The sequence below is a fragment of the Arvicola amphibius genome, chromosome 4 (genome assembly GCF_903992535.2).
Source record: "Arvicola amphibius chromosome 4, mArvAmp1.2, whole genome shotgun sequence".
Classification (NCBI taxonomy): Eukaryota; Metazoa; Chordata; class Mammalia; order Rodentia; family Cricetidae; genus Arvicola; species Arvicola amphibius.
Genome location: NC_052050.1, coordinates 105,230,358 through 105,245,917, shown reverse-complemented (window position 1 = coordinate 105,245,917; position 15,560 = coordinate 105,230,358). Strand labels below are relative to the sequence as shown.

General features: G+C 49.9%; 1 protein-coding gene across 1 annotated transcript; it reads right to left on the bottom strand.

Annotated features, from left to right (window-relative positions):
- Positions 1–293: 293 nt before the first annotated feature.
- Positions 294–1,531, bottom strand: B3gnt3 (UDP-GlcNAc:betaGal beta-1,3-N-acetylglucosaminyltransferase 3). The gene is made up of 2 exons (XM_038325485.1): positions 968–1,531; positions 294–845 (listed from the first exon to the last, which is right to left on the bottom strand). Exons 1-2 carry the CDS (start codon positions 1,529–1,531, stop codon positions 294–296), a joined length of 1,116 nt encoding a protein of 371 aa, XP_038181413.1.
- Positions 1,532–15,560: the final 14,029 nt, after the last annotated feature.

The following is a 15,560-nucleotide window of genomic DNA, read 5'->3' as shown; positions in this document are numbered from 1 at the left end:
GGGACACCACTGGGGCCAAGTCAAGATCCTTCTCGCTCTCCTGCCTCACTTCCTTGGGGACCTGCGGAGGCAGAGGCTCAGGGCAAGGCCGGAGCCTGACACCAGAAGCTCCGAGCTGAGCCGCGGCCCGCAGCAATTCTCCTTGGCTCACGCTTGTTCAACCCAGAGCCTGCCACGGTGAGCAGTACCGAGAGGGTTTTGAAGCTTACACCGGCTCCTCAGACCTGCCCTGACACGGCACGAGGGTGGGGACAGGAACCGGGGCGTGGGGGGGTGCTGACCACCCCAACGTCTCAGGAGACCGCGCTTTGCTTGCCGCAGGAGAGCTGGGGCTGGCTCAGCGCGTCCCACATCAGCAGCGTCTCAAAGGGCAGAAAGCGGTGCACGAGGAGCAGCCTTCGGTAGTAGCAGGGGTCGAAGGAGGACAGGCGGGGACTGGGGGCGCGCACCCCCGCAGTGCGCACCCCGTCGTGCGAAGCGGGCTCCAGGCCCTGCTGTTGCAGACACATGCCCAGGAACACGTCGTCGATGGGGAAAATCGGGAGGTCGCGCGCGGCGCGAAACAGCGCGGCCGCCGTGAAGCGGGACAGCAGGAAGCCGCCGCCGCCGCAGTAGGGCGGGTAGCTCTCGTCCGCGGTCACCAGCTTGGGCACGAAGTACTTGCTCCAGGGCGAGCGGATAGGGCCCACGTTCCGGATCAGGTGGCCCACGAAGAGGTGGCGGTCCGGGTCGCGGCCCTGCAGGTAGGTGACCATGTTGTCCGTGTTCGCAAAAACGTCGTCGTCCCCGTTGAGCACGAAGCTGGAGTCGGGGCAGTGAGTCTGCTGCCACTCCAGGAAGAGGACCTGCGGGCAGAGTGGGGGGCACGTGGGCTGGCGGAGTTCCCCGGGCCCGCGTCGCGCAGGCCTTTCCCCTTCCCTGCGTGGGCATCTCATGCATACTGCAGAACCCCACTTCCCTCGCCCACCTGCTTAAGCGTGAGGTTGAAGAAGGAGTCGTGGAAGTCCCACTGCACGATGTCGCCATACGCCCGTGCCTCCAGCTCCAGCAGCCGGCTGAACTTGCGCGCCTCTCGGGGGTCGCGGTGGTTGCCCACGAGGAAGAGGCGGCGCAGCGACGCCCCGTACACCTGCCGCTCCTGCGCCCACGTGCGACGCAGCACCTGGCGGCGACCATAGTTGGCCGGCGACGACTTGATGGCGAGCAGCAGGAAAACGGGCCGCGCGCACTTGGCGGCCGGTGGCTCCCGCAGCAGCGGGAAGTTGCGGCAGTGTCGGTACAGCAAGAAGTCGCGCACGTGCGCGGGCAGCTCGCTGAAGTCCGGGTGCTCGGCCACCGACAGGTTGGCCAGGCACGGGGCGGAGGCCACGCGCAGAGGGTTCGGGGGCCACGTGGCGACCTCCTGGGGCTCCGCGGGCCTCTCCAGGGCGGGGCAGCCTGGCGGCGACACGTGAGACAGGAGCATCAGAGAGATGGCAGCCATGGCCAGGACGAGGATCATCACATCGGGGCGCGGCCGGGGCATCCGCATGGCGTCGGGAGGCCTAGAGCAAGGTCATGGGAACTGTGGACCCAGGGTGGACAGACATGAACGCTCAATCCTCCTCGCCCTCCCCTACCAGTATTGATTGTCCTTGGACTCGAACCCAGACCAGGTCCTCACGGAGCCTTATCCCCAGCTGTCTCCCTTGGCAATCTTCTACCCTCCCTCAAGACCCATTTTGAATGATCCGTGTCTGGGCATTCTTCAATGACCCTCCTGTCCCCTGGCACTTCCGGTCCCTGTCCCTCTGTGCTTCGGGCCCTGGCCCCGCCCAGCATGAGGTGGGCAAGAGGCCAAGGCAGAAAGCATTTGATGTTTGTGGTAAACTCTTACAAATCCGTCGGAACCCCAGCTCACAAGGTCTCGATTTCAGGAAACTTTATTCCCCACTGACAGAGTCATGTAGCTCAGGCTGGCCTCAAACTGGCTGTGAGGATGGCCTTGAGCTGTCCTCCTCCTGCCCTTGCAGCCTGAGTGCAGGGTTGACAGGTGTGTCACCAGGCCTGGCTGTCCTTCCAGACCGCAGGGCTCAGCCTACAAGCCCCTCGCCTGAGCACGGTTGTTGTCTTCCAGCACAGCTCAGAGCAGACTCACAGTGGGACTTCCTCCTTCACTGAACAGGCCCACACACCCTGGCTTTGTGCCCTGACCTTAGTGCCACCCGTACTGCCCCGTGTGTCACCGCACACAAAGCATTTCCAGCAACAAGTCTTTGTTGAATGACTGTTGAAACTCAGCACTTACCTTGGTATCGGTATCCACGCTGAGCCAGGCAGTCCTGGAACTCCTCAACAGAACCTGGAACAATGTGGGGGTTAACAAATGTCCTTGAGACTGTAGGCTTCAAGCAAACCCACCCGCTACTGTCTGGACCAGGCCGGCCTCTGGCTCTGTGCCGTGGGATCTGCTGTGTGATTTTGACACAGTGGTTTGACCTCTCTGAACCTCCAAGTCAAACAAGATAGGCCCCAGGAAAAGTGCCGGAGGCCTCAGGACCATAGTAGCCTGCTATTGATTTGCACAGGGAGGTTTTGTTAGCTGCCATTCAGCTGATCTTGACAGACAGGTTCCTGCACAGCAGCCAGACCCTGACCTATGACTCCTGTGGGTTTGAAATGCGTCATTAGTTCATTCATTCTTTTGCCTAATGGATACACATGGGGCTCTCAGGCTTTTCCTGAAGTTTGAGCCGCTTCAGTCAGAGTCAGGGAAGAGATTCCTCCTGCCCAGGCTAGACCTCTATCAATGCCTAGGCTAGACTTCTGTTAACATGAATGAGATCTTCAGATTTTGCCAAGTCACCCAAACTCCTGTTAAAACCTCAAACATGCCAGGAGTGCACGGTGGCACACGCCTTTAATCCTAGCACTAGGGAAGCAGGGGCAGGAAGATCTCCATGAGTTGAAGGTGAGCCTGGTCTACATGATGGGTTCCAGGACAGCCTGGACTAGAAACTGAGCCTCTGTCTCAGAAATAAATAAATAAATAAGATATTTTCCTCATCTCATCAACAACTCTGTGTGTGGGTGCCCAGAAGCCTGAGACACCTTAATCCTGGAAAAGATCCTGACATCCAGGGTCCCACAGAGAGAAGGCAGCGACCTAGTAAATGGGACTGGGACACTGAGGCTGAGGCTTTGAAGGATGCACAGGAGTTCAACAAGGGCCATTCTGGAGTGAGGGCAAACCACAGACAAACCACAGAGGGACATGACCTGGTTCAGGCTCAGTCTCTGACAGCAGCTGCCTGAATGTGGGGGTTGGCCCGTGGAGTCAAAGCTTGGGGCAACAGGGACACTGAGCTGAGGGCAGAGGATGATGTGGGGTCACACAGAGGTGAGGCAGACACAGCTCAGAGGACACAGAAGGAGGTGTCGGTGAGAGAGCTGGGCAGGGCCTCGTACAGGGTGGGGGGAAAGTTGGGGGTGAGAGAGAGTGATTTAAGCAGCTCTGTGTGAGTGCATTGGGAACAGAACCAGGGTCACCTGTCACCCCCAGCGGCCCTGAGTACACATCTGCATTGACAGCAGCTCACAGTGTAGCCCAGGCTAGCCTTGAACTCACGGAGATCTGCCCACTCCGGCCTGAGGTTAAACCTGTGAGGAGAGTGGCCTGGGGAGGACTCAGCGGGCAAAGGGGCTTGTCACCAAGTCTGAGGACCTAGATGGAAACCGACCCGCAGGTGGGGGGGGGGTGGAGGGGGCTCAAGGCGAGGGAGGTGGCATCTGGGGCTTGAAGGACCCTGTGGGACACAAACTCCAGTAAGGGACCTGGGTGCGTGGGTGAAGCACTGCGCGTGCGCGCTGTTGCCCACCAGCAGCAAGGCGCTGAAGTGGGACAGGGTATCAGAAGCCTGAGGTCACAGAAAGTCGCAGGAATTCCGGCGGTTCTGGTCCCTTTCCTCCTCTCGCAGCAGAGTTACTTATTTCACTGGTTAGGGCACAGGAGCCTCTCCCAGGGGGCGACTGTGGGGACCCAAGTCAGAGGGACCCTCCGTCCTCAGGCCTGGAGCCCAGAGCAGTGTCCTATTCCCACCAGCAGAGGTGAGGGGTGGTGGTGGGGGAAAAGAGGAACCAGCGTTCCCTATGGTGACTGCCACCTCCAAGCTGAAACTGAAACAGAAACAGCCTCAAGTAGCAGCAGGAGAGGAGGGGCCAGGGAGGACAGGAGGGAAAACAAGGAGCAGGATGCAGGGAAGGCCTAGAATCCCCAGTGAGGGGCTGGGGCCGTGGCTCAGGAGTGGAGCCCCTGCCTAGACTCCCCATTGAGGGGTTGGGGGTCTCAAGGGTGGAGCCCCTGAGTAGCATTTGCTGCGCACAGGATTCACTCACTGTCCTTCCCCCACTGCATTGGTGGAGCAAACCTTTAACCCCAGCACCTTCGATCCCAGGGGGAGGCAGAAGCAGGTGGATTTCAAGGCCAGCCTGGTCCACAGAGAGAGTGCCAGGACAGCCAGGGCTACACCGAGAAGCCTATGAGTGTAGCACGAATAATGAAAACCCAGAGACAGATAGTGGGGTTCAAGTTGAAAATCAGACAAGCAAAGCATCAGCCAATAGAGAGCTCAGACAAACACAGGACGATCCTCAGCGTGACTGTAGAGGGCAGTGCTCTCCACCAAACCTCAGGGTGCCCCTGAGACTGCACTGAACTCCGACCTCAGGTTCCTATTAGTGCTGGAATCAAAGGTGTGTCTTTCCAAGTGCTGGAAAGGTGGGAGCTGTTTCTCTTCTTACCCTGACTCACTCTCTTGTAGTCAAGGGTGCCCTTGATTCCTGGAATTCTAGTGGCTTAGCTCTGCACTCTAATCTTTTTTTTTTTTTTTTTTCTTTTTTCTTTTTTTTTGGTTTTTCGAGACAGGGTTTCTCTGCAGCTTTTTTAGAGCCTGTCCTGGAACTAGCTCTTGTAGACCAGGCTGGCCTCGAACTCACAGAGATCCGCCTGCCTCTGCCTCCCGAGTGCTGGGATTAAAGGCGTGCGCCACCACCGCCCGGCTGCACTCTAATCTTTAGGCAAGCTTTATTTACTAATGTCCAAATAAAATATCACTACGTATGAGGCCGTGGGAGCTGCAGAGGGTGACACACGGAGAATCTGAGAACCTCTTTGGGATGGATGTCTGGACCTCTGCGGACACCTCTGGGATATTCTCCCACAGACTGCGGGTTGTAGAGCAGGTTGGAGCTTCGGGAAGGCCCCCATCTGGGTCCAATGGGCAGCCTTGGTTTCCAGCTGACAGACACTTGCACGTGGCCACCGCGCCAGGCTGGGCAGGGCGAGCTGTACTAGCCCTGACCCCAGTGAGGTTCCTCTCGGGATTGTACCAGTTTGCCTTCCCTTAACGTTGGCAAGTTTCTCTTTACAAGGAGAGGGGCCTAACTTTTATAAACAAAAAGAGAGTTTCTATAAAGATAAAGCTATGGAAAGCCTCGCCCCAGGTCCACATGGTGACCAGGCTGCCCCAGAGCGCAGCCCAGCTTCCTTGAGCCACCCGTGTGTGATTCACGGAAGGGCGGGCGCCGCTTCCCTCTTCCGGATTAGGGAAGGAAGGAGCCAGGATCCCAGACCATCGGCCCAGATGGGGAAACTGAGGCTGAGGAGGGGAGGCCTGGATCCTCGCCCCTTCCAGGAAGCAGGGCTCGGCCTCACAGCAGCCTCACAGGGTCCCATCTGGGATCCCATCTAGGGTCACCCTGAGTCCCCACCCCTCCAGGTGGGTCCCATCCATGCAATAAACTTCTTCTGGTGACATTTACATCAGGATTACAATAATCACTTTAATTTTCTCAGAGATAAATGTCACAGACAAAAGAGCCAAGTAATCAAGATTCAAGCAAATACAGGGCGGAGCTCAGAGGCCTGGGGGGGTCGTGACAGGGGTTCGGTCAGCACTGGGATGACCGAGTTAGCTTCCCGCAAGAGGGGACACTGAGCTGGACGCCCAGCCGAGAGCGGGGCCTGTGGGACTCCGGACCTCTGGACACAGAGTAGTTCCCGGAGGCCCCCAGGGTCCGCACAGCCTAAGCCCAGGCAGGAAGTGCTATGCCAGAGGGGAGGGGATCAGGCCTGGGCCTGGCTGCAAACACTGGAGCCAGATGGAGACCAACTAGTGTCTTCCCGCAGCCACACCTTCCTCTCCAGACAACAACAGGCCAAGATGAAGAAGAAAAACTGGGGGTCCAGACCCAGCCCCCAGAGGCAGAGGAAGGAAGGTTGAACGCTCAAAGTCAGTCTCAGAAAGGAAAGGAATAAAGGAAGAGAAAAGAAGGTAAATTACCCTCAAAACGTCCGAACCTTGGCTAGCAACACGAACTCTCTTACTTTAACTATGGTGATAGACGACTACCCACTTAGTGGCCACCGCACCTCGCAGATCACCTTCACCGCAGCCTCATGCCAATAGGGGGAAACTGAGGCTTGGGGATCTAACGCTTCTCATCCGAGCTTCCCCAGTGTCGGCGTGAAGACAAAGATTCCGAACACCTGGAAACATCACAAACACAAACGGGAAACCAGTCAGGGTCAGAGCCACTGGGCGATGCGGACACGAACAGGTGAGAAGCCCTGGTTCCTGACCCCGGAATATGGCTCGTCCCCGGGGCCCCGGGGCCGGAGCGGTCAGTAGCTCGCGGTCAAGGACGCGCAGAGAGTCTTGTCCGGGCCGCCGTAGACCCCCAACCCCCGACGGCCCCCAGGACTCCCGCACTCACCGAGGGAGCCAGCTCGGGACAGCCGGGGGAGGAAGAATGGTTTTCACCTGACCTACCGCCCCGCCCTAGCTCTTGGCTTCTCTCCTCCTTCCGCCTCCTTCCCGCCCTCCCTGTGGGCTCCTTTCTCCAGCCCCACGAGCTGCCTACTGACCAAGGGGAAAGTCCCTCTCGCGCCGTTTCCGCGTCCCCTCTCTGACTCCTTGACCCTCCCCTCCCCATCCTGTACTCCACGGTGACCTTTCCTGTCCCCATCCACCCTCCCACCTGTTCTGTGGTACCGCCCCTCCTTCGCTTAGGGCCTCCCTTTCCCACCACCCACCCCACTGTGAGGGAGCAAGTGCTCCCCAGCCGCCGCTGCAGCCCCCAGCCGCAGCTCAACCGCCGCTGCAGCCCCCCTGCCCTCGCTGCATAAAGACACATTCCACTGGGAAGAGAGACCCCAGAAACCTAGAGGATTCCAGAACCCTAAAACCTGTTGGTAGGCCCTCTGAATCTTTTTTTTTTCCCTCGAGACAGGGTTTCTTTGTAGCTTTGTAGCCTGTCCTGGAACTAGCTCTCATAGACCAGGCTGGCCTCGAACTCACAAAGATCCGCCTGCCTCTGCCTCCCGAGTGTTGGGATTAAAGGCGTGTGCCACCACCGCCTGGCCCCCTCTGACTCTTAAGTACCAGACTCACTTAACCTGTTCCCCTCCTCCGGAGTTACCCACAAAACCTGTAAGTCCTAACTCTTGAGTTTGGGGTCCTAGTAGCCTGCTGAGGGAGAGGAATTAAGTCCATAAACTAAAAACTGAATCCTTCTGAGGCTGGCTTCCTGGACCAGTATGCAGTAAACAGAGTTACAGAATCAAGTGTCACATGACACAGTGATACCTCCCTGAGTGGCAATACCCAGAGAATTCAAAACAAGTGGTCAAGCCCTTGCATCTGGAGGTCGTTGCAGCCCAGGTGCTGGAATATTGGTAGGTCATGAAGAGGGAATGAAACCTCCGTAGGGGGACATGTCGCTGAGTGACAGCAGCCAACACAAACGTCCCAACTGTGTGTAATGGGCTCACAAGAAATTCACAGGGCAGGGAAATCCACAGACAAGGAGCTGATCAGGGGCTGCCAGGGCTGCAGAGGGGTTTTTGGGGGGGAAGTAATGCTCTAGAAATACAGGAGGTGAGGCTGCCTAGGCCCACAGTGCTAAGAGCTGCTGCACCATTGCCCTGGGAAAGGTTTGTTTTCTGCCCTTCAGTTCCATGCACTTGAGAACACGTCCCCTGGTCCCTGATGGAATGCCAGTGGCTCAGCCACCCACTGCCTTTCAAATGGTCACTCTCTGCATAGTTGAGGTTTTGGAATCACTCAGGTGCAAGTGACCACGGCACCATGAACAGGTAATGACACCCCACCCAGGGCCCTGCCCTGCGGCTGAGACGCACCCTCCTAAGATAAGTACCTGTCTCCCCAGGGCTCCAGGAGGCCGGGTGAAGGAAGTCAGATCTGAGAAAAAGGCCTCTTGTGTTTTTAAAGGTGCCCTACCTTCCTGTACCCCAAGGAAAGCAAATTCAAGCTACCAGGAGGTGCTGTGTTCTCAGCACTTATCAGATGGGCAGGGAGGCAAGGGCAGATCAACCATATGCTGGGATGCTTACGGTAACTGCCACGTAGCACCTGTAGAGGTCGAAAACAGGGACCAGCCACCAATCCACAAGCACATCTGCTGGATCCCACTTACTTTCCAGAGGCAGGGGAGTGGGCACAACAACAGGTTTCTGAGGTATGAACAATTTACAGGATAGAACTTAGAAACCCAGACCCTCTCAGCAGGCCACAATGGGAAGGTCAGAGAACCAGAGGGTTTCAGACCAAAGCCTACCTTTTCTTGTTTATAACACCAGGTGTTGGTAGAGGCCGCTTGTTTGTTCCTGGCTGCCCAGACCATGAAATAATCACACAGAAACTACATTATTTGCAACACTGTTTGGCCAATAGCTTAAGCATATTTCTGGCTAACTCATATCTTTTTTTAAAAAGGTTTGTTTATTTATTATGTATACAGTATCTGTCTACATGTATCCCTGCAGGCCAGAAGAGGGCACCAGATCTCATTACAGATGGTTGCTGGAAGAGCAGCCAGTGCTCTTAACCACTGAGCCATCTCTCCGGACCCTAACTCATATATCTTAAATCAACCCATTTCTATTGATCTGTGTATAGTCACGTTGCTGTGTGGGTTAAGTTCCATCAGGAGTCTGTTTCCGATGGGGCTACATGGCTTCTCCTTGACTCTGCCTCCTCTCTCCTCCTCTATCTGCTTGGAACTCCTGCCTTGTCCTATTCTGCTAAGACACTGGCCGAAACAGATTTATTCATTAACCAACAAAAGCAACACATAGATAGAAGGACTTCCCACACCAACTAGGCAGGGACTCCAACCCTCAGTCTTGCTCCCAGCTCCTCACTGGAGAAGTCTAGGCAGAGGCTCCGCCTCTGAGCCACACCCCCAACTCCTCACTGGAGGATTCTAGGCCAGGATCCACCCCGAGCCACGCCCCCAGGCCCTCACCGGGAATTCTAGGCAGGGTCTTCAACCTAAGCCACGCCCCCAGTCCCACATTGGGGATTCTAAACTGGGGAACCACCCCTGATTCTGCCCCAACCCCTCATTGGAGGATTCTAGGCTGTAACTTCACCTCTGAGCCACACCCCCAGCTTCTAGCTTCTGGATCTGAGGTCCAGGCTTGGTCAAGGATCCTCAGAGACACAGGGTAGAATCGGAGGTCCTCACATGTCCTTTGAGACTCAAGATGGACCTGTTACCCACCCCAGGAAGCTGGAGTCACTCCTGACTTGGATCCCATCCACTCTTCCCTTCTGGGTACGTCACATGCACAGCCTCCCCACAGATCCTGACCAACCCGTGGCAGACAGGCAATCTAAGGCTGGAGTCAATCAAAGCCCTCCTGGCCTTTAGGTGTAGCGCGATTAATAAAAACCCAGAGACAGAAATCGGGAGTCAGCCTGAAGGTCAGAAAAACAAAACAGCCAGCCACTGGCTCTTACCTCTACCTCAGTCTGAAATGGCAATCCTGCCTTCAGGAATCCTCAGAATGAGACTGAGCCTGAGAGCTGTCTCCTCCTGTTTTATATTCCTCTCTAAGGCTGGGATTAAAGGCGTGCACCACTACTGCCTGGTTTCTATGGCAAGCTAGTGTGGCTACTGGGATTAAAGATGTATGTCACCACTGCCCGGTCTGTAAGGCTGACTCTCTAATCTTCAGGCAAGCTTTACTTATTAAAATACAAATGAAATATCATTACATTTTCCCTTTTTGTCTAAAATAAAAAGAAAGCTATAACTAATATAAGAAAAGTATATACAATAAATACAATGACTGTATACAATCTATACAGGCAATAAATATACCAACAATGTCTAGTCAGTTAACAATTGATAAATTCAGAGAAAGTACTCCATATCTATCTTATCTTGGTGAATCCAAAGTCTTATACCTAATTTACTTTCTATTATAACTTGCTTTCTGTGTCTGGCAAACTATAACTATAACAAATTTTCATCTCCCATAGAGACCCAATAAGGAAATAATATTAACTTAATAAGCAGGAAGTGCAAGCAAGGAACTTCCAAAAGATGTGAGAAATGACAGAAGCAGCTGGCTGCCTGGAGCATCACCCAAAGTTCCTCTGCAGTCTTGGGGCATCCTCTTAGGCCCACAGGCTTAGCATATCTGACAGACTTTTCTGTGAAGCAGGATATCCTAAGGGCTGTCCCTCCTTGTCTTGAAAATGTTTCTTTTGTGTCCTGCTTGTCAGTTAGGACAGCATGCTGTCAGCAGTTGAGGTAAGGACATTTTCTTGCTCAGTGGCTCCCTTTTGCCACAAAGAAAGTAAAATTCTGTGTGGCATTCTTCTCTGAAGTAGATTGATGCTACCAGACATGCCTCATTGTCATAAAAAGGAGGTGATATTATTAAAACATCTTAAATGCCATATTCTGTAGATCTTTGAAGTGTTTGAAGATGATCTGTCTTTCTAAAATCTATCTTTGTTTGACCTTGAAAACATACCTAATGTACTGCAAGTTCAATTAAAATAGGTGACTAATTACTAACCTATATTTCTTTCTTTTTTTTTTTTGGTTTTTCGAGACAGGGTTTCTCTGCAGCTTTAGAGCCTGTCCTGGAGCTAGCTCTTGTAGACCAGGCTGGTCTCGAACTCACAGAGATCCACCTGCCTCTGCCTCCCCAGTGCTGGGATTAAAGGCGTGCGCCACCACTGCCCGGCTAACCTGTATTTCTTTATTATCCTAAACAGTTGGAAATAATAACTTTCAAAAACTAGAAATTTGCATTACATTGTTAAATGAGTTGTATAGGTACAATACCTTGAACGAGTAAAAATATATATACAGCATGTCCTTAAAACTTAATCTTATCGTATATTCTCTTTTTTCTTTGCAAAATAAGAACCTTGAATCTTAGTTTCCTTTGATTAGTTTTTTCCTGAACATTATCAATAATAACTTGTAATTAGCCCCATGAAAAAGGAAAAATAGTCCACAACCCATTGAACAAACAAAAACTACCCACCCTAACTCTTGGTAATGTGGGTGTCATATTTGTTTTTTTATTCTTTTTTTTTTTTTTTTGGTTTTTCGAGACAGGGTTTCTCTACAGCTTTAGAGCCTGTCCTGGAGCTAGCTCTTGTAGACCAGGCTGGTCTCGAACTCACAGAGATCCGCCTGCCTCTGCCTCCCAAGTGCTGGAATTAAAGGCGTGCGCCACCACTGCCCGGCATATTTGTTTTTTTAAATGATAATTATTAAGCTCTACATTTTCTCTGCTCCCCTCCCTGCCTCTCCCCTCCCCTGTTCAACCCTCCCCAAAAGTCCCCATGCTCCCAATTTACTCAGGAGATCTTGTCTTTTTCTAATTTCTACTTCCCATGTACATTAGATCTATGTAAGTCTCTCTTAGTGTCCTCATTGTTTTCTAAGTTCTCTGGGATTGTAGTTTGTAAGCTGGCTTTCTTTGCTTTATGTTTAAAAACCACCTATGAGTGAGTACATGTGATAATTGTGGGTTACCTCACTCAAAATGATGTTTTCTAGCTCCATCCATTTTCCTGCAAAATTCAAGCTGTCGTTATTTTTTTTATGCTGTGTAGTACTCCATTGTGTAAATGTACCACATTTTTCTTATCCATTCTTCTATCGAGGGACATTTAGGTTCTTTCCAGGCTCTGGCTATGACAAACAAAGCTGCTATGAACATAGTTGAGCACATGTCCTTGTGGCACGATTGAGCATCCTTGGGATATATACCCAAAAGTGGTATTACTGGGTCTTGAGGAAGGTTGTTTCTTAATTTTCTGGGAAATCACCACACTGACATCCAAAGGGCCTGTACCAGCTTGCATTCCCACCAGCAATGCAGAAGTGTTCCCTTTTCCCCACAACCTTTCCAGCATAAGTTATCATCAGTGTTTTTGATCTTGGCCATTATTTCAGGTATAAGATGGAATCTCAGAGTTGTTTTGATTTGCATTTCTCTGATGACTAAGGATGTTGAACATTTCCTTAATTTCATTTCAGCCATTTTAGATTCCTCTGTTGAGAGTTCTCTGTTTAGGTCTTTACTCCATTTTCTAAGTTGGATTATGTGTTCTTCTGGTGATCAATTTCTTGAGTTCTTTGTATATTTTGGAGATCAGCCCTCTGCCTGATGTGGGGTTAGTGAAGATCTTTTCCCATTCTGTAGGCTGTCGTTTTGTCTTGTTGACTGTGTCCTTTGCTTTACAGAAGCTTTTCAGTTTCAGGAGGTCCCATTTATTAATTGTTTCTCTCAGTGTCTGTGCTACTGGGGTTATATTTAGGAAGTGGTTCCCTGTGCCAATGCATGCACATGTACTTCCAACTTTCTCTTCTATGAGATTCAGTGTAGGTGGCTTTATATTGAGGTCTTTGATCCATTTGGACTTGAGTTTTGTACATGGTGATAGATATGGGTCTATTTTCATTCTTCTACATGTTGATATCCAGTAATGCCAGCACCACTTGTTAAATATGCTTTCTTTTTTCCATTTGATATTTTTTTGCTTCTTTGTCAAAAATCAGGTGTTTGAAGATGCAAGGATTGGTGTCCGGGTCTTCTATTTGGTTCAATTGGTCCTCCTGTCTGTTTTTATGTCAATACCAGGCTGTTTTCAGTACTGTAGCTCTGTAATAGAGTTTGAAGTCAGGGATTGTGATGCCTCCAGAAGTTCTTTTATTGTACAGGATTGCTTTGGCTATCCTAGGTTTTTTGCTTTTCCATATGAAGTTGAGCACCATTCTTTCAAGGTCTTTGAAGAATTTTGCTGGGATTTTGATGGGCATTGCACTGAATCTGTAGATTGCTTTTGGTAAGATTGCCGTTTTTACTGTGTTAATTCTGCCCACCCAAGAGCATGGAAGATCTTTCAACTTTCTGGTGTCTTCTATTTCTTTCTTCAAAGATTTAAAGTTCTTGTCATACAAGTCTTCCACTTGTTTGGTTGGACTTACTCTGAGATATTTTTATGCTGTTTCTGGCTATTGTGAAGGGTGATGTTTCTCTGATTTCTTCCCCAGCCCTTTTATCATCTGTGGACAGGGGAGCTACTGATTTTTGTTTGTTTGTTTGTTAATCTTGTATCCTGCTACATTACTGAAAGTGTTTATGAGTTGTAGACGTTCCTTGGTAGAATTTTTGGGATCACTTATGTAAACTATTAAATCATCAGCAAACAGTGAGAGTTTGACTTCTTCTTTTCCAATTTGTATCCCGTTGATCTCCCTTTGGTGTCTTATTGCTCTAGCTAGGACCTCAAGAACTACACTGAATAGATACGGAGAGAGTGGACAACCTTGTCTTGTTCCTGATTTCAGTGGAATCGCTGGGAGTTTCTCTCCATTTAGTTTGATGTTGGATTTTGGCTTGCTGTATATTGCCTTAATTATGTTTAGGTATGTTCCTTGTATCCCTGCTCTCTCCAAGACCTTTATCATGAAGGGATGTTGTATTTTCTCAAAAGCTTTTTTGGCATCTAATGAGATGATTATGCAGTTTTTATTTTTCAGCTTGTTTATATGGTGGATTATGTTGACACATTTTCGTATGTCGAACCATCCCTGCATCTGTGGGATGAAGCCAACTTGATCATGATGGATGTTGGTTCTGATGTGTTCTTGGATTCGATTTGCCAGTATTTTATTTAGTATTTTTGAATTAATGATCATGAATGAGATTGGTCTGTAATTCTCTTTCTTAGTAATGTTTTTCTGTGGTTTGGGTATCAGGGTAATTGTAGCCTCATAAAAAGAATTTGGCGAGCTGGAGAGATGGCTCAGAGGTTAAGAGCATTGCCCGCTCTTCCAAAGGTCCTGAGTTCAATTCCCAGCAACCACATGGTGGCTCACAACCATCTGTAATGGGGTCTGGTGCCCTCTTCTGGCCTGCAGGCATACACACAGAATATTGTATACATAATAAATAAATTTAAAAAAAAAAGAATTTGGCAATGTTCCTTCTGTTTCTATTGTGTGGAATAATTTGAGAAGTATTGGTATTAGACCTTCTTCTTTTTTTAAATCTTTTTTCTTTTTTCTTTTTTTTTAAAGATTTATTTATTTATACAATATTCCTTCCATGTATGCTTACATGCCAGAAGAGGGCACCAGATCTCATTATAGATGACTGTGAGCCACCACTTGGTTGCTGGGAATTGAACTCAGGACCTCTGGAAGAGCAGGCAATGCTCTTAACCTCTGAGCCATCTCTCCAGCCTGTATTAGTTCTTCTTTAAAAGTCTTGTAGAATTCTGTGCTGAAACCATCTAGTCCTGGGTTTTTTCTGGTTGGGAGACTTTTGATGACTGTTTATATATCTTCAGCAGTTATAGGTCTGTTTAATTTGCTTATCTTGTCTTGATTTAATTTTGATAAGTGCTATTTATCCAGAACGTTGTCGATTTTCTTTAAGTTTTTCAATTTTGTGGAGTACAGGTTTTTGAAATATGACCTGATAATTCTCTGTATTTCCTCCATGTCTGTTGTTATGTTCCCCCTTTCCATTTCTGATTTTGTTAATTTGGATATTTTCTCACTCTCCCTTTTGGTTAGTTTGGATAAAGGTTTGTCTATTTTGTTGATTTTCTCAAAGAACAAGCTCTTTGTCTCATTGATTATCTGTATTGTTTTCTTTGTTTCTATTTTGTTGATTTCAGCTCTCACTTTGATTATTTTCTATTGTCTAGCTCTTGGGTGAGTTTGCTTCTTTTTGTTCTAAAGTTTTCAAACGTTCTGTTAATTCACTAGTGTTGTGGTGCAGGGCAATTCTGCATTCTGTCAATTATGTTTTAAATAAACACTAATTGGCCAGTAGCAGGAAGGGACAACCCCACAGAAAGTAGAGGGGGGGTCAATGAGAACAGGAGAATTCTGGGAAGGAGGAAGCCCATTCCTCCCCAGTCCTGCCCAGACACTGAAGAAGCAGGATGTGACCTGCCCCACTGATAAAGATACTGAGCCATGTGGCTAACATAGATAAGAATAATGGGTTAATACAAATTATAAGAGTTAACAAGAAGCCTGAGCTAATGGGCCAATCAGTTATAACTTATGGAGACCTCTGTGCGATTTTTTGGGACCTAATGACTCTGGGAACTGGGCAGGACAGAAACCCCAACAAGCAGGCCCTCACATTACAATGTGGGATTTTTCTAGCTTCTTTATGTAGGTGGTTAGTGGTATGAACTTTCCTCTTAACACTGCTTTGTGTC